A 17,247-nucleotide genomic window follows, 5' to 3' on the forward strand; every position below is an offset into this window, starting at 1 on the left:
CAGACTGCTAAAGTGTTATTCCTATTTTACAGACAAGGGGACGGACAGATGTCCTCAGAGCAGCTTGCCTGAAGCCCCTCGGCTGACAGCTGGCGGCACAGGAGCCCAGCAAGGGTCACAGGGACGGCAGCAGGACGAGGCGCCTTGCTCCCCTGCCCTTCCCGCCTGGTGACAGGGAGGTGATACAGAGGCCTAGACAAGCCTGGGCCGCAGTCAGTTCACCACGATGGCCTCTGACACAGTTAAGGGAAGCCAAGCCCAAAGGTCCTGATGTGCACAGGGTTCCGAGAGCTGAGGAAGCAGAACTGAGTAAACACAAGTCACAAGGTACAGAAAGAACAGAGAGCAGGTGACGGACAGGAGTGGCTCAGGAAAGTGAAGGCGGTGCCTCAGGAGTGGGGCCCGGGAGGAGCCGGTCTCCCCCCACCCAGGTCCTTCTCTGCCAGGGTTGAGGCCACTGGGCATCTGAATTCTCTAACTGAACCCCCATCGCCCGAGGCCACTGCAGTGGTGGGACTGAGCAGGGCGGGGTTCAGAGTCAAGGTCCACCTCTCACCTGAGGCCTGGGTTGCAGCCAGCTCTCAAAGCACAGTTGTTCAGTAAATGTGTTTGGATGAGTGAATTCATGTTTCCCAGAACCTCATTTCCCACGACATCCTGGATGTGGACGGCTTCCCAGCTGATGAGCCGCTTTCATGTATTTTCATTGCATTTTATCTTTACAACAACCCCGTGGGACACCCAGTATCAGCCTCACTCTGCAGATAACTTTATCCCCATTTTACTGATGAGAAAACTGAGGCTCGGAGAAGGTAATCACTTGCTCAAGGCCACAGACTCAGAAGGACAGAAGCCCGCACTACTTTCCCAAAGCCCAGCTCCTGCTATCACCCTGCACTGCTTCCAAATGAACCTCCTGCAAAGAGCTTAGATTCCAATACCACTTTTTACTTCAAACAGTGTTAACAGGACTGCATCTTACACTCTCCCGAAACACGTTCAAATTTGTCAGAGGCTGTGAGTCACAAATTCTCTGTGCTGGGTGAGAAAGGAACCGGGTGAGGGTGGGGCTCAGCCACTTCCTGTTAGGGCGGCGTTGCACAAGCTCTGATAGGGTGTAAGGGGGCCAGAAACTACTGGGAAGCCTGGTCATGGTTACGGGACTGGTCTGGGGAGAGTGGACGGGAGAATGTGGGTGGGACAGTTTAACCAGTGAAAGAAAAACAGTGAAACAGTGAAGGAGGACACCGGGGAGGATGGATGGATTGTTGAGAGAGAAAGTGAGAAGGCAGGCAGTCCAGCTGTGCAGGACAGGGGCAGCCCCCTCTCCACAATCAACCACACTCGAGAACCTGGCTGCCAGAGGGGGGACCTATAATCAGGACGCTGCATTAAAAAAAAGTCCCTAAACCTTTGCAGCTTCAGGACCGACGGGGGGGGGGGGGGACACACATATGACCTTTACAGCCATAGGGCGAAGAGCACAGGCCCTGAAACCAGTCAGACCATCTCTGAAACTCTGTGCCATTAATTCTTAGCTGTGACCTTGGAAAGGTTACTTTAAAGTGTTCTGAGTCTGTTTCCTTATCTGTAAAATAGATGTAAAAGCATTTACTTTGCACACTTGTGAAGATTAAAAGTATGTTTGATACACAGTCAGGCACTAGCTGGCCCTCAGTAAGACTGGTTATCATCTAATGACCTTAGGAATTTGGGGATTACGGAAAAACACACAAACAAACTTAAGTCACCATAACACAATCAGCAGTCTCAAGGCTAAGGGTTCAAGCACCAGACCTCCGGGGGGCTGGGAAAGAGGCGGGGACCCTGGGGTCCGGAATCCCAGGGATAAAACCACAGCCCCCCACCCCCACCCCGCCTCCCAGGGATAGAGCGGACTAAGTCCCCCGGGCTGTGATCCTGGTCTCCAGAGCTGGGCACGACTTCCAGAGGGAGTCAGCCTGCCTCCAGGAGAAAATAACAGTGGACGAGATGGTTACCTCTCCAAAATTAAGCATCTGTAGGCCAAGATTGCCAGCCGCCTGCGCCGGGGGGGCTCAGATACCCTCTCCTGGAGTCCTTGCTCTTACCCTAAGCCCCTTCCTCGTCCGCTCCGTCCGCAGGACCCTCCGGGCACCACCCGGGCAGGCTCTGCGGCCAGAGCCCGGACCAGCGAAGCCCTCCTCCCCTCGGCAGCACCCTCTTCGCGCCCAGACCGCGCCGGGGTCCAAGGGTCGGAGTAGGGGTTAGGGTCCAGGTCTGAGGGTCGGAGTCGGGGTCAGGATCCGGGTCTGAGGGTCGAAGTCGGGGTCAGGGCCGCGGGCGGCCCTGCCATCTGCGCACGCTCCGCGCCCCTCGGGCTCCCTCGCTCGCTCTGAAGTCCCGGGACCCGCTGCGCCAAGTCCCTACGGGAGCGGCGGCTCGGCGCGGCGTTCCGATGCCCTCCTTGGCTTCAGCTGTACTCGAGGCGCTCCGCACAAGGTGGCACCTCAAACCGCTAGAGAACTCCAGTCGGATTAGGGGTGCCGCTGACGCCGCGTGCGGCGCCGGAATCCGCGAGCAGGGGACTGAGGCTTGGCAAACTTGACCGCGCAGGTGCCGCAACGAGGCCCGCACAGCGCAGGCGCTCCGAGGAAACCCTCCACCACCCCCCCGCCCCGCCCGACCGCGCAGGCGCCCCGAAGAGGCCCCGACCGCGCAGGCGCCGCTTCTGAGTCAACATGGCGGCTGCGTGTCTGCTGCTGCGGGCCCTCCGCCTGGGTCCCGGGCCAGGGCCGGGGCGGCTGCGGGGCCCCTACTCTGGCTGGAGTCCAGGCAGCTCCGCCAAGACCGGGTGGAGGTGGCCGTATGTTGTCCACAGGCCTCTCATGGGTGTCGTCGGGCCTGGAGGCCGAGTCCTGCAAGTAATGTGTGGGGAAGATGCCCTCCCGCCGCCGGGTCTTCGTCGTCCGAGAGGCCCCAGGCTGCCGGCGGAGGAGCGGGGGCCGAGGCGGGCGGGCAGCCCGAGGGAGGGGCGGGGGGCGAGGCCGCACAGTTCCTGCTTGGACTTTTCTAGTCGTTGTTTCGTGTGTTGGTATTTTCTGCCCGTCTTCCTGGCGTTTTGAAATTGAATCGAGTAAGAGTTTCATCAATTTCTGGCAGAGAACTATTAGCTCATATAGATCAGATCCCACCCAGATGAATTCCAGCACCTTCCAGATGCTCGAAGTGGGCTGTCAGAAAGTTTTTCGTGTGAGCAAAGTACCTTGCAACTGTGTTTTACTTTTGTCGTGTAGCTTGGCATGTTATGGATTCAAATTCAGAGACCCTCTGTGTGAAGGGTGTGTTCCAGGCACTGTTAATGTTAACATTTCACTCTGAAAACAAAGACCCTAAGTTCTAAGCTGAAAAATCAGCCTTTTTCGCCGATTTTTTTTAGCCCTCTCTTAGGACCTCGACTCTCACATTTTAGGTTATAATGTATTATTGTTATTGTATTTTACCATAACTTGAGAACCAATTTCATATCATAATCCTATTCTAGATTCCTGGCCACATTTCCTGAGTCTGAGGACAACTATAGCTGCATTACACTTGTTTTTGTTTTTGCTGTTTAGTTCTATTGAGAAGGAAAATCATAATTTATTATTTTTAATCAGATTCTTTGATTATTCTATGAAAATAAATAAGGACTGAAGTAGGCAATTCACACATACTTGTGAAGTCTAAACAGATAACCTCACCAGTGGCTATAATAGTAATTAAAGAAAGTCATCTGGTTTAAACAAGCAGTGTTTAGAGCTGACTTTGAAGAATGACTTTTTCCCCCCACTCGATCTAACACGCTGACGTTTCTCAGTTACTGGGCCCAGTCCACACTCTATGGTCCTCCCTTATATGCCTCCTGGTCATCACTGAGCCAAGAATAGTGGTATTAATTAAATGGGACAGTAATTGTATGGACGAGGAATTTTTAACCTGCTGCTAACAGGAAATTACATGTAACGTACTCCTTTAGTAAGGAGTTACTTTTCTCCGTAATAACAGCAGACCAAGGATGAACTAAGGGAAAAAAAATTAAAAATAAATAAGTAAATAAAACAAATGAAGAAATTGCCGCCACAGAGATAGAAGAAATTAAGATGCACCGTTGACCATAACATAAAACACATTCAGGCGGGAAACTGGTGGACTACCTGGGAACGTTCTACAGGGAATAGTCGTCTGCAGTTGTGGGGAGCAAAGGGTTTAGGCAGCCACTGTGGCCTTTGCTCCTTGGGTCCTGCAGGACAGTTGTGAGCCTCGACTCACAGAATGGCAGCCAGTGTTCCGCACCTTGAGTTCAGCATTTCTTTGACTTGCTCGCTTGCTTTTAAGCTTTTTGTTTTGTTTTGTTTTTTAATCAACATCCCCATTTTATTTTAGTTAGTTTTTTTTAAACTATTTTTTAACATCTTTATTGGAGTATAATGCTTCACATTGTTGTGTTAGCTGCTGCTGTATAACAAAGTGAGTCAGCTATATGTATACATATATCGCCATATCCCCTTCCTCTTGCGTCTCCCTCCCACCCCTCTAGGTGGCCACAAAGCACGGAGCTGATCTCCCTGTGCTATGCGGCTGCTTCCCACTAGCTGTCTATTTTACATTTGGTAGTGTATATATGTCCATGCCACTCTCTCACTTCGTCCCACCTAACCCTTCCCCCTCCCGTGTCCTCAAGTCCAAAAAATATGGAACACTTCACGAATTTGCGTGTCATCCTCGCGCAGGGGCCATGCTAATCTTCTCTGTATCGTTCCAACTTTAGTGTATGTGCTGCCGAAGCAAGCACTGCTTTTAAGGTTTTGATGTTGTTTGTTTTTTCTTTTGATGTTATGTTAAAACTTTGCAGTAATGCTCAGACTATTGCTTCACATTTCAGGACGGTGTTAATATTACAAGTGAATAAATATCAGAGCTTTTAGGAAAGACTGTGCAGCAGGGAATTAGTCTGCATTGCCTGGGGTGCTGTGGTGTTGGTGGGACTGATTCTCTCTATCGCTCTTTGCAGAGTTTCCAGTTGCGACTGCTAACCCCTACATTTGAAGGGATCAGCAGATTGTTGGTGAAACAGCATCTCGTCCAGAATCCAGTCGGACTCTGGAAACTTCTAGGTGTGTATCTTTTGAAGACAGAGGTGACAGGCAGAGCCTATGGCATTTGTGAGTAAATTCAGAAAATGTTGCTTGTTTGACGTCATCAGAAAAACGAAATCGCGAAGAGGACCTTCGGCTGCTACTCGCTGTGAGCCCTCAGATGCTCTGAAATGAGGTTTATGAGGAGGAAATTTGTCTGAGGTCTGAACAAGCCATTTTTGCTTCTTTTGAGTTGTCTCTCTCTTTTTTCTCTTTAATTCTGGTAATAATTGGGCTGCTTGACAAAGGTTTTCCATGTGCTGTAGCCAACTCCAGGAACGTTTAGTAAGGAGCTGCAAACTGGCTGTGTATGTCTTGCGCACAGAAGGCAAGTAAACACAGCCTGCAGATAATGTGCTCTTACACTGGAGTCGCACCGTATATTGAGATCTTGTGACATCCGGCTGTCTCTTTTGATCTTAGGTCAAAGGACCATAAGGGTTGACACCTGTACTTTTACTCCCCCCTTTATTCAGTTGGAACAGGGAAAAGGTGAAATCTCCCACTGCTACATACGTACCCACCCCCGGTCATAGCAGCCTACACGTACCCCCAGTGGCACAGCCGTCACCTCCAGACACCCCCGTGTCAGGTGGACATCGAGGCAGTTTTATTTGTGATTCTCTTCATGTGTGTGAAGAAGGGTGCAGCCAGTCACGTTGTGAGACGCTTTCCCCCGTTTTAAGCAGTGGTTGGTTCAGACCTTGGACAAGTCAGAGCCTTTGGTGTGAGGAGTGGTCCGGGGCGCGTCTGGGTGAAGGTGGTGGCCCGGGGCCGCTGCCGCTGCATCGTGCGGAAGCCGCTTCCCGCTGTTCATTTGTTTAAATTCATTTAAAGTGACTGCATGTCAAGGGCTTCCCTGGTGCCGCTGTGGTTGAGAATCTGCCTGCCAACGCAGGGGACATTGCTGTGGCTCACGGGCCCAGCCGCTCCGCGGCATGTGCGATCTTCCCGGACCGGGGCACAGAACCCGTGTCCCCTGCATCGGCAGGCGGACTCTCAACCACTGCGCCACCAGGGAAGCCCTGTGTTCATCATTTTTATTCCCTCACGTTGGCTAATTTAAATTACAGAAATACTTACTTCAGTTGAAGTAGTTCATTGTTTACAATGAGTAGCTATTAGAGTAAGAATGATTACCCCAGCTTCTAGATCCTGTGCACGTAGCTTTCAGATAGCTTCTGTTTTGTTTTGGTTGTCTGGGAATACCCCTTCTCCTGAGGGTTCCCCTGCAAGCCTGATTGTCGTTAAACACTTTCCCTCTTCCTCATAGGAGGCATGCACTACTTTAACACCTCAGGGTGGAAGCAGAAGACTAAAGGCAGCGATAAAGCCAAAGGGAGGAGCCCTGAAGATGACGAAGGTATATCCATGAGATCTTAAGCGCTGCCTGCACACGTGTGCTCTAGTCTAAGGAACAGGAAGCCCATCCTGGGATCACACCTGCCCCCCGTCCCTAATGCAGTTGCTGGATTCTTCCTGCCCATCCTTTTAGGGACGGCATCATCAGCACCTGTGTCCCTTGTTCAGGGTACCTGAAGGCGGGTGGGGCTGCTGTGCTCTGTGTGGAGAGGGTGGACCTCGGATCCGCCCTGGACTCAGAGCTCTGGGGGAGGAAGGCTCCAGGACTCCCCGGCCGAAGCCCTGCTCTCGTGCACACCTGACTGGTGTTGGCACTGCCTCCAGGCCTGAGGAGCAGCCCCAGAGGACAGGATGGTACGGGGCATGATCTTGGGGAAGGAGTGGGGCCCCAAGCCCCGGGGCACAGCGAACTCACTTGCAAGTCTCCTCTGGACTCTGGAATTAGGACTCGATGATTGTGTGAAGGGGAGGGAAATGAAAAGGGAACTTTGGACTGAATTGACCTCTAAGATGACAGCTGGCTGCAGGCAGCTGATACACATGGAACTCGCTAGGCCTTAGGAATGGTTGGAGCGTGCCCAGCACTGTGCTCAGTGATTTGTGCACTCTCTCTTCAGAGTGACCCTGTCACTGGCCCTTTCTACATACGAGGACGCTGGATGCCTGCTCTTTGCCTGGTCCAGGGAGGGACACATGCGTGGGGTTGTGGCGCTGATTTTGACGTGGCTGCAGAGGGTTGTGGTGCGGGACCCGAGGCCCGGGGGCCCTGGAGGAGGTACTTTACCCAAAGGCCAGCCATGCTCAGAACCAGGCTCCTGTGAGCCCCAGACGCCTCAGGGGGGACGGCAGCCTGAGAAACGCTTTCTTTATCGGACCCTGGGCCTGTCACCAGAGCTGCACACAGACTGGTCCCGTTCCCCAGGCCTCATCTTTCCAGAAGGGCGCAGCCACCCTGGCAGCTTAGTTGGAACAAGACGGCTTCCCGACCAGGTTTTGGTAACCGTGGGGAGGACCTTCCTCCCTAGTCTGGTCCAGAAACGTCTTCAGGAGCTGGGGGTCTGGAGGTTCGGCCCCAGAGCCCCCTGGTTATGGGGTGAAGCCCCTTGTGCTCGACTTTCTAGGAGGGGCTGCGTTTTCCTGATGCTCATGTCCATCCTTCGCTGGCGGCCCCTTCGTTTACCTTGAGAGGAGCTGTAACTTTCCATTGGTCTCGACTCCCATAGTGCCCTTGACTGGGTTCAGATTAGATGTTTCTGGCTGTCGACCTCCTGGCTGCAGGCTCAGGCAGTGTGTGTGCTGCAGGCCTCCTTCATCATCACCCCGGGGGAAAGCCCCCAGGGGACTTGGCTCTTCTTGTTTTTTTCTTTTTATAAATTTATTTATTTATTTTTGGCTGTGTTGGGTCTTCATTGCCGCGCGCAGGCTTTCTCTAGTTGCGGCGAGCGGGCTTCTCATTGAGGTGGCCTCTCCTGCTGCGGAGCATGGGCTCTAGGCCCGCGGGTTTCAGGAGTTGTGTCATGTGGGCTCAGCAGCTGTGGCTCGCGGGCTCTAGAGTGCAGGCTCAGTAGTTGTGGCACACGGGCTTAGTTGCTCCCTGGCGTCTGGGATCTTGCCAGACCAGAGATCGAACCCATGTTCCCTGCATTGGCAGGCGGATTCTTAACCACTGCGCCACCAGGGAGGTACCCCGATGCATTCTTTTTTTTTTTCTTTTAATTTATTTGTTTCTTTGGCTGTGCTGGGTCTTAGTTGCGGCATGTGGGATCTTTTAGTTGCGGCATGCGGGATTTAGTTCCCTGACCAGGGATCGAACCTGAGTCCCTTGCATTGGGAATGCAGAGTAGTAACCACTGGACCACCAGGAAAGTTCCCCACCCCACCCCCATGCATTCCTAAGCATTTCACTGCATGACCTTTGACCATGGGTATTTTTCTTTTTTATTTTATTTATTTGTTTATTTTTGGCTGCATTGGGTGTTTATTGCTGTGCACGGGCTTTTCACTAGTTGCGGCGAGCAGGGGCTACTCTTTTTTTTTTTTTTTTTTGCGGTACGTGGGCCTCTCACTGTTGTGGCCTCTCCCGTTGCAGAGCACAGGCTCCGGACGCGCAGGCCCAGCAGCCATGGCTCACAGGCCCAGCCGCTCCGCAGCATGTAGGATCTTCCCGGACCAGGGCACGACCCCGTGTCCCCTGCATCGGCAGGCGGACTCTCAACCACTGCGCCACCAGGGAAGCCCAGCAGGGGCTACTCTTCATGGCAGCGCGTGGGCTTCTCATTGCGGTGGCTTCTCTAGTTGTGGAGCATGAGCTCTAGGCGTGCAGGCTTCAGTAGTTGTGGCTCATGGACTCAGTAGTTGTGGCTTGCGGGCTCTAGAGCACAGGCTAAGTAGTTGTGGCACACGGGCTTAGTTGCTCCACGGCATGTGGGATCTTCCCGGACCACGGATCGAACCCATGTACCCTGTGATGGCAGGCGGATTCTTAACCATTGTGCCACCAGGGAAGTCCCCCCCATGCATTTTTAAGCATTTCACTGCATGACCTTTGACCATAGGTATTTTTCTTTATTTTGCCTACTTTTTTTTCCCCCCGGCCGCACCGTGCGGCATGTGAGATCTTAGTTCCCAGACCAGGAATCGAACCAGTGGCCCCTGCACTGGGAGGGCCAGGGAATTCCCTCCTACAATTTTTTTTTGATACTATGTTTTTATATTTTTCCTACAGTTTCATTGGTCTTGTCAGCAGTTCCAGGTCTCTTACTCCACACGTTTCCATGTGAATTTACTCTGTAGATCTTCCTTCTTCTACCTTCCTGGGGTGTAGTGCTGGCAGTCCCAGCTTTCCCTGAGGTTTGTAGGCACCTGACTGTTGAAGGAGGTCCCAGTCAGGTGCCCTCTGCTGGGCGTTTGGCAAGCAGCACTTTAATAGTAATAACTTGTAGTTTATCCCCGAGATCATAGTTTTCCTTTAAAGCTGATTGTTTGAACACATGTGTCTTCATGTTCTGAGATATGTGATGTGTCTTCAAGTGTGTCATTCATTTCAGAGACATTCTGAGCTGGAGGAGGAAGGTGAGGGCTTTTGCTTCCTGAGAAAATACGGAAAAGAAACCCTGAGGAGGCGGATACTGGCAGATGTGAACGTTGTTTCCTCCCACAAGTCAAAGCTGGGTTCAGTAACATGTAGTTTAATGGAACAAAGTAGGAAATCCAGAAGCAGAGTCTAGTTTGTCTAAGAATTAGCAAGTAACTAAAGTGGCATTTCACACGGTGGCAGAAAGGGTGGATTGTATGAGAAATGGTTTGGAACCGTTGCTTAGTTGTTTGGAAGGAGATTAAATTAGACTCTCATTTCATATACCAACATAAATTCTGAGTGGATTGAATCATTAAATTTAAAAAACAGAATTGGAAAAGAATTAGGAGAAAACAGAGAGGACCGTTCCTTAACTTGAAACGGGTAAAGCCTTTTCTTAGAAGGAGAAGGTAGGTGGGCCGGAGCAGCTTCTGCGTCTGCCTGGCCCGTGTCCCATCGCTCAAGCTGGTGCATGGTCCTGCGGATACTGATTCTGGGAGGAGTGGCCATGGCCACTTTCTTTCTGCAGCTTCTAACCTGCCGTGGCTGCGGACACGTGCTCCCCCCGCTGAATCCCATCGCAAGTTACCATCGGGCACTGTAGCGCCGGGGACCAGAGGCAGAGTCAGTCTGGAGAAAGGGTCGCGCCGGCTCCTTCCCTCCGCCCGTGCCACACACCTGCACGCCTGGCGCACACCCGATGAGGTGGCGGCCCTGGGCCGGGTCTGCGCCTCCCCGCCTCCTTCACGTGCTGGTTGTATATTTGTTCATTTTGGGGTGAACTATAGCTTGCCTCGAGAAAGCGGGATAAAGTTCATGTCCGTTATATTTGCATTAGACGATAATTGCTTGCTAAACCAAAGGTTTTTTTTCCATGAGGGCATCTTCTGGACTGCGAGGGAGTTGACTGGCCCGTGAGCTCTCAGCTCTGTGGACTGCATGCAGGCAGCACAGCCCAGCGTCACGCGCAGACCTGCCCTCTGAGAGCCTTGAATGAGAAAGGCCAGTCCTGAGAGATTATATACGTTCGCTTCTCCAAACCCAAGATTACAGAGCTGGAGCACAGATTAGCGGTTGGAGTGATGGAGTTGTCGTGGCTTGACTGGTGATGGATACGCAGACGTTGACCTGTGGTGAAATTGCACAGAACTAGAGCCACACAGGAGCGCGGGTCGCAAGGGGTGGCTGTGTCAGTGTTGTCCACGTTTGGGTTGTGATGTTGTTCCCGGTTTTGTCAGATTGACTGTTGGAAGGCCCTGAGCCCAGTAGACGCGGAAGAGGGGCCTCTGTTACTTCTCACGAGTACGTGGCGCCTACAGTTACCTCGTCGTGAAAGGTTAACAAACAGCGATGGCTGGCATTTCCAGAACACGTTTTGTGGATGGTGCCCCTTTATCCTCTGTGAGGTGCACCTCGTCTCCATCTTCACGTTTCTCTCCGGGCTGAGGGTCAGGACCAGCCCCGTGGTGGTATTAACGAGAGCCGGGGTATCGCTGCATCCTCCCAGTGTTCACGGCACAGTGCTCACGGCTGGGGTGAACACCTGGAGGGCTCCTGCCGTGGTCTCCTGCACGTTCAGCAGCGTCGTAACTCGTTCATTTGTCTTCAGGTGGCTGGTTCAGGTGACTCACCACAGCAGCTGACATCCTCCAACCCCCAAGAAGGACTCGTGGGACCATAGTTTTCCAGCGGTCCCGCAGGCTGCTGCCCAGCGGGTAGACAGTCTAACGGCTTAGGAGGCAGCAGCCTTTCCTGGGTGCCCCAGGCAGTAGAGATTTTGGGATGACCCTCAGCTCTCCGTGAGCTGGATATACGAGGAGCAGCCGGCGGGAGGAGCTGTGCTCACGAAGGCGGGTTCACTCCCCGCAGACAGGGCACAGGCAGAGGCACCAGTCGGCAGCCTCGTGTCCCCGAGTCTGTGGGGATGATGGACTTGGTGGGCAGGAGACGGGGCCTTCGGAGTGGAGGGAATGTCCTTTCTGCCCAGGGTGTTCACATGCCTTTTCTCTGTAGAGTCTCAGGGTCAGATCTCGTTTCATCTCCTAGAGCTCAGGAAGCTTCCATCTGCTTAGCCCATCCTACGTCTCACTTCCGTATCTTCCCTTACTGCTTTCCCGTTGTCTTTCTTGGAGCGGCCCTCATGATCTCATACCTGGTCAGTACTACGGATACATGTTTTGTTACATTTGGTTTCCTTATGTTAAAGTTTCAGAAACAGAACTAGTTCAACCAGTTCAGGCTGGCGCGGCAGGGCTGTGGGGCAGTGCGGCTGCCAGCGTTGATTGCCCCCCACTGGGTTGTTAGCAAGGCTGAAGGTTAAATATTTGAGAGAGACGGCTTCTCACCTGAGAACATGAATCTGCTGTCCACAATCACAAGTGGTCACCTTTATGAGCTTGAAATATCGGATACACTGTTGTAAGCTATCGTAAGATGGGGTGATACCTAAAATGTACCTTCGTGTTTTCAAAATGGCCGCTGTGACGTTCTCTCAGGCTTCAGCTTTTTCCTTTTATTTATTTTTTATTTTTTAAATATTTATTTGGCTCCTTCGGGTCTCAGTTGCGACACGCGGGATCTTCAGTTGCAGCATGTGGGATCTAGTTCCCTGACCAGGATCGAATCTGGGTCCCCTGTGTTGGGAGCGCGGAGTCTTAGCCATTGGACCACCAGGGAAGTCCCTCAGGCTTCAGGTTTCTAAACCGATTTAAAATGCTTTCGAATTCTTCCAGGCCGCCCGTTGGAGAAGCAGGTGGTATGTGTGGGTGGCTGCACCTCCAGGCTGTGCAGAGGGCAGGGGGCCCTGAGTCCCTCCACAGTCTGTCCTTGGAGAGGTGACCATGGCCAGCTCTGCTGTGTGTGCCGGCATGGCCTCTGGGGAGGGTGAGTGAATGGTGGAAGCTTTGGTCGCTGAGACAGGTCTGTCTTGGGCAGAGCTGGTGAAGAATTGCACACACATTTCTCAAAAGGCGTTGTTAACTGCAGGTCTTGCAAAAGCTGCGTGGAGTGTTAGGAAGGATGGGCCCACCCTGCACAGGTGAGCGAGGCCGGGTTGTTCCAGGGCCTCCTGGGGTGTGGATGAGGTGTCCGGTGCGTGCAAGGACTGGGGAGGTGGGCTCCTGGGGGCGGTGGGCTAGCGAGACCATGTGAAGTGCTGGGTCGACAGCCCTGTGTCAGTAAGACGCAGCCCCTGCCCCCGTGTGATTGGTGGGAGGAGCACTGTGGCCTTGCCTTTGCTGGGACTCTTTCCCATCTGTGCTGTGCGCTGGAGGGAGGTGCCGCCCCCAGGAGCTCCTATGTCAGGTGTGAATCCGGGGAATTTATCTCATGGTTCTGATAAAGAGCGGGTCTCCAGACTGTTTTACACTTCGAAGTGTGCTGTTTGTCCAGTGTTTCTGTGATGAATGCTGTGCAGCTCGCTTGAGTGTCAGTCCCAGGTGGTTGTGTGGGGGGAGGGCAGGTGGTGGTGGAGAGGTTGTTGTTAACAGGGACCTGGGCGTGAGCCACAAGCACTGGGGATGGGTCGGTATCTGGTCGAGCCTGGAAGGCCAGCGAGGGTCGTAGTGGGGCAGATGTGCTGTCAGTGAGATGTGGCGTCACTGTGGAGCTGCGCTGGTCCTGGGAAGCTTTTGACTTTAAAAATGGTTTCATGTTATCCCAGCAGGTGGGACCCCAGGAATGGGATGTTGGTGACCTTGAACGGCGTGCGGGGACGTCGAGCCCCCTGACGTGGGGGGGCGGGGCAGGGGCGGGGGCTCCACCCTGGTCTTACACCCGCCCCCCCCCCACCCCACAGAGGCGCGGCGGCGCCGGGAGCGCGAGGACCAGATGTACCGCGAGCGGCTGCGCACGCTCTTTGTCATCGCCGTGGTCATGAGCCTGCTCAACGCGCTCGGCTCCAGCGGCGGCAGCATCTCCTGGAGCGACTTCGTGCACGAGATGCTGGCCAAGGGCGAGGTGCAGCGGGTGCAGGTGGTGCCCGAGAGCGACGTGGTGGAGGTGTACCTGCACCCCGGTGCCGTGGTATTTGGGCGGCCTGTGAGTACCGGGCCTGGCGGGGTTGCTTAGAGCAAGCTGTGAGTGTCTTGATTTAAGGAGGAGGCCTGGAGGCTTTGAGAAGGGGGCGAGGCAGTGTGGTCCCAGCGGGGTCTGTGCAGAGAGGAGGTGGGAGGGCGACAGGGGCTCTGGGCTGAGGGAGAGGGGGCAGCGGGCGTCCAGGCTCTGGCCGGCATGTGGCTGGCTGGAGCCCAGCAGGCGGGGGAGGGAGGGGCTGGGACTGTGCTGGTGGAAACCCCTTGGGGCCGGAGTAGGTGGCTGAGAGACCGGTGGGCAAGGGCCGGCCCTGGGCAGGAGGAGGAAAGAAAGGGGGCGGAGGAGAGGGGCCCTGCGAGGGGGAGGGGAGGCTGCAGGCTTGTGCCAGGTAGAGGGTTGGGCGTCAGGGAGGGGGAGACACGCCCAGCAAAGCAGGTGGGTGGGCGCAAGGAGAGCTGCTGTGTAGACCCTCCTGTGAGGAGGAGTCACTGTCCCGCCTGCCTTCCCATCTCCGACCCCTCTCATTTACCCCCAGGAACACGATGCCAGCCTGAGGCCCTGGAAAGGTGACATCCATACCAGAATATTTTCTTTTTTCTTTAATATTTTATTTATTTATTTATCTGGTTGTACCAGGTCTTAGTTGTGGCAGGTGGGCTCCTTAGTTGTGGCATGTGAACTCTTATTTACAGCATGCATGTGGTATCTAGTTCCCCGACCAGGGATCGAACCCCGGGCCCCCTGCATTGGGAGTGTGGAGTCTTATCCACTGCACCACCAGAGAACTCCCCCAGAATATTTTCTAACACACTTATCCTGTTTGTGTTTCCCAGGTGCCTCTATACTGGCCTGAGAGCCTTTTGTGCTAATACTTTTAATCCAGGATCCAATCAAGGATTCTGACTTTAGCATCCTTCCCGTCTTCTGTTAACAGTTTAGACAGTGGGAAAAGCAGGCACCTTTCTCCACGCCAGGAGACAGGGCTTTCTGGTTGCACTCGCTCTGCTCGCGGGAGCCCAGGTTTGCTCCTGTGGGCGGAGTGCCTGCTCCCTGATGGCTCACTCACACGGTGCCCCAGAGCATGCCCCACAGGCGCCCCAGGCGCTGCTGTGCTTCTGGGCTGGGCAGGTGCTGGGGTGAGGGGGCTCATCCTGCCCGAGCAAGCGCGGCCATGGGCGCAGCCCAGCCCTGCGAGCCTCTCCGTCTGCACAGCTGGGCAGATGGTAGAAGTGAAATTCCAGTGCGCTTGACAGGCCAGGGGCAATGGTAGCCGCTGCCGGCCCCAGGGTGAGGGGCCTGGTGGCTGCTGCTGCAGCGGCTGATAGGGGCCCAGGGGATCAGAGAAGGCTTCACAAGGCGCGGGGTTGAAGGGGCTTCTGGGGTCACGCCTTTTGCCTTTGGATGTTGAAATAGAAAGAGGGTCCTTTCTACGTTTTTCCCTTGCATCCAAATTGGCCAGGGCAGGTGTTTGAGTGATCAAGGATCGATGAAGTTCAGAACAAGTGTTTGGGGTGCGTTAGGTTAATCCAGCCACTAAGGCCAAGAGGCGTTCCAGTGCAAAGCTTGGTTGTGACTGGTGGGTCCCCTGTGTGCCCTCCATCTGGCCTTCTCAGCCCACAAAGTGGAGCCTGACCCGCAAGACTTTCAAGAGACTTCAGAGCGGGGGAAATCTGGTTGCTCCATTTAGATTCCGAGAGTGTGCTTAGAATCTGAGCCTGGAACAGTTTAACTCTGGAAAGCATGGGCCCGGCTGCCAGAACCATGACTGACGTGGGACTGGGGTGGAGGTGATGAGACTGTCCCACCAGCTTCCGGGAGACGCCGCCTGCTCCCTATTCCTTAGTTTCTCATCTGCCTGAGGACGGAGGAGCGCACTCGGTTGACTGTCAGATCCAGCCGATGGTTAAACAGGGACCCTTCTCAGGGTGACTGTGGGTTTGGTCCCGCACTGCGGGTTCCTTGCCGAGGCTCTGCTGTGCCCTCACAACGGAGTGCGACCCGGGTGCTGAGTTTAAGATGCACGTGCTGCCCTTCGTTTGCTTAAAATGTTTTTTCGTGAACGTGTCACTGTAATTGTGTTTGAGAGAACGAAAACTCCCTAGACGTGGAGAGGGTCTCTGAGTGGCAGGCCTCTGCTTCTGAAGTCCTGCAGTTGTCCACACACTGTGGCTGGGGCACCGTTCTCTGTCCTCAGGGTCAGTGGTCTGACCTGTACATCATTCTCGCGGTCCCTCTGCTTTCTGCCCCCAGCGGCTGGCCTTGATGTACCGAATGCAGGTGGCAAATATCGACAAGTTTGAAGAGAAGCTTCGAGCAGCTGAGGATGAGCTGAATATCGAAGGCAAGGACAGGATTCCGGTTTCCTATAAGCGGACGGGATTCTTTGGAAAGTAGGTTGGTCATTTCTGTATGCCTCTAAACTAAACCAGGCTTGACTTTGTAATGTGAGAAACAAACCCCAATAAAAATCTCACACTGGCTGTGCCTGCAGTGAGCCTGGAGCCCCTCGTGGGAGGCGGGCGCGTGAGGGGTGGCATGAGGTGGGACAGCTTGGAGTCACTTTTAGGCACCACTTCCGCTGTGTGTGGTGTTTCCGAATTCAGCCCAGGTTGGGTTTGCTGTTGCCTGCAAACAGGAAGATGAGGCAGGAAAGGGAGAAGCAGGGTGTCCAGTGGAACTTCTTGGTTCCGTGCTGAAGAGAGACATAGAGACCATGCAGGGCCTGTGGGTGGCAGGGCCTGCAGACTCCTTGGTGGGAGCACATTCATCAGCGGGTCGCAGGCCATGTATCTGGACGCTACTGTGTGCAGAGGTCTGCGTCCCCTCGTGGTGACCAGCGGCGACTGTGAAGTGCTGTGTGTCTGTCCCACAGCCTCTGGCTCCTGAGGGTGCAGGGCCCCTAGGCTGCACCTCTGCTTGTTGTAGGGAATGGGGGGGCACACCTGGATGGGTCCCCCTCTTCATCTGGGGGGTGATGCCCTACGGTTTTCTCTCTTCAGTGTTCCACCGATTTTGCCTTAGCAAAATTGACGGCCCACTTTTGAAAACAAAATACGTGGAAGGTGAAGAGCTGCTCTCGGCAGGCATGAGTTACCCGGGGCTCTGGAAGGCGGGGGGCACTCTGGCTTCATGCCACGGTCAGGTTCTGCGTGCCCAGCGCTGCTGTGCTCCGGGTCTGAGGCTTCGGGAGCACTTGACGCAGGAGGAGTGGTTGGTGAGAATGGGACAAGGAAGCCCGTTTTCAGTGCTGGTTCCACAGGTTGATCTCAGAGTGAGGGAGCCCTTCTCATCTTGGGAGTGTCTGCGGGCCCCAGCCTGTGTGAGGCGTGTGTGTCGGCTGCCCGGCGGCCGGGCCTGAGGCTGTGCCCCCCTTTCTCTCTCATGCTAGCGCCCTCTACGCCCTGGGGATGACAGCCGTGGGCCTGGCCATCCTGTGGTATGTTTTCCGTCTGGCTGGAATGACAGGACGGGAAGGCGGATTCAGTGCCTTTGTAAGTTGTACTTACCGTCTCCCCAAGCTTGTGGTCCTGGGGTTCGTCTGTTTGTGCTGACCCTTTCCCGTCACCTGCAGGATGAGTGCACAGTGGACGTCCGCCTGGACGTCGTCCGGCAGCTCCTCTT

At 54.3% G+C, this 17,247-nt stretch overlaps 1 protein-coding gene and 1 non-coding gene across 3 annotated transcripts in view; one reads left to right on the forward strand and one right to left on the reverse strand.

Moving 5' to 3' along the window:
• The first annotated feature begins 2,685 nt into the window (after positions 1–2,685).
• Positions 2,686–17,247, forward strand: part of SPG7 (SPG7 matrix AAA peptidase subunit, paraplegin) — a 30,828-nt gene continuing 16,266 nt past the window's right edge. Inside the window, exons 1-6 of one of the 2 annotated variants that reach the window (XM_067719480.1) lie at positions 2,686–2,903; positions 5,033–5,135; positions 6,430–6,519; positions 13,391–13,632; positions 15,877–16,016; positions 17,015–17,117. In XM_067719480.1, coding sequence (XP_067575581.1) covers positions 2,721–2,903; positions 5,033–5,135; positions 6,430–6,519; positions 13,391–13,632; positions 15,877–16,016; positions 17,015–17,117 — 861 coding nt within the window. In that variant the 5' untranslated portion in view covers positions 2,686–2,720. Of the gene's footprint in view, positions 2,904–5,032; positions 5,136–5,173; positions 5,319–6,429; positions 6,520–13,390; positions 13,633–15,876; positions 16,017–17,014; positions 17,118–17,247 lie in introns of those variants that run through there. The other variant, XM_067719481.1, reaches the window with a different exon arrangement.
• LOC137215788 (U6 spliceosomal RNA) lies at positions 4,707–4,813 on the reverse strand. The gene has a single exon (XR_010939423.1). It is a non-coding gene; the product is annotated as a U6 spliceosomal RNA (small nuclear RNA).

Source organism: Pseudorca crassidens, chromosome 20 (genome assembly GCF_039906515.1).
Source record: "Pseudorca crassidens isolate mPseCra1 chromosome 20, mPseCra1.hap1, whole genome shotgun sequence".
In the NCBI taxonomy this organism is placed as follows: domain Eukaryota; kingdom Metazoa; phylum Chordata; class Mammalia; order Artiodactyla; family Delphinidae; genus Pseudorca; species Pseudorca crassidens.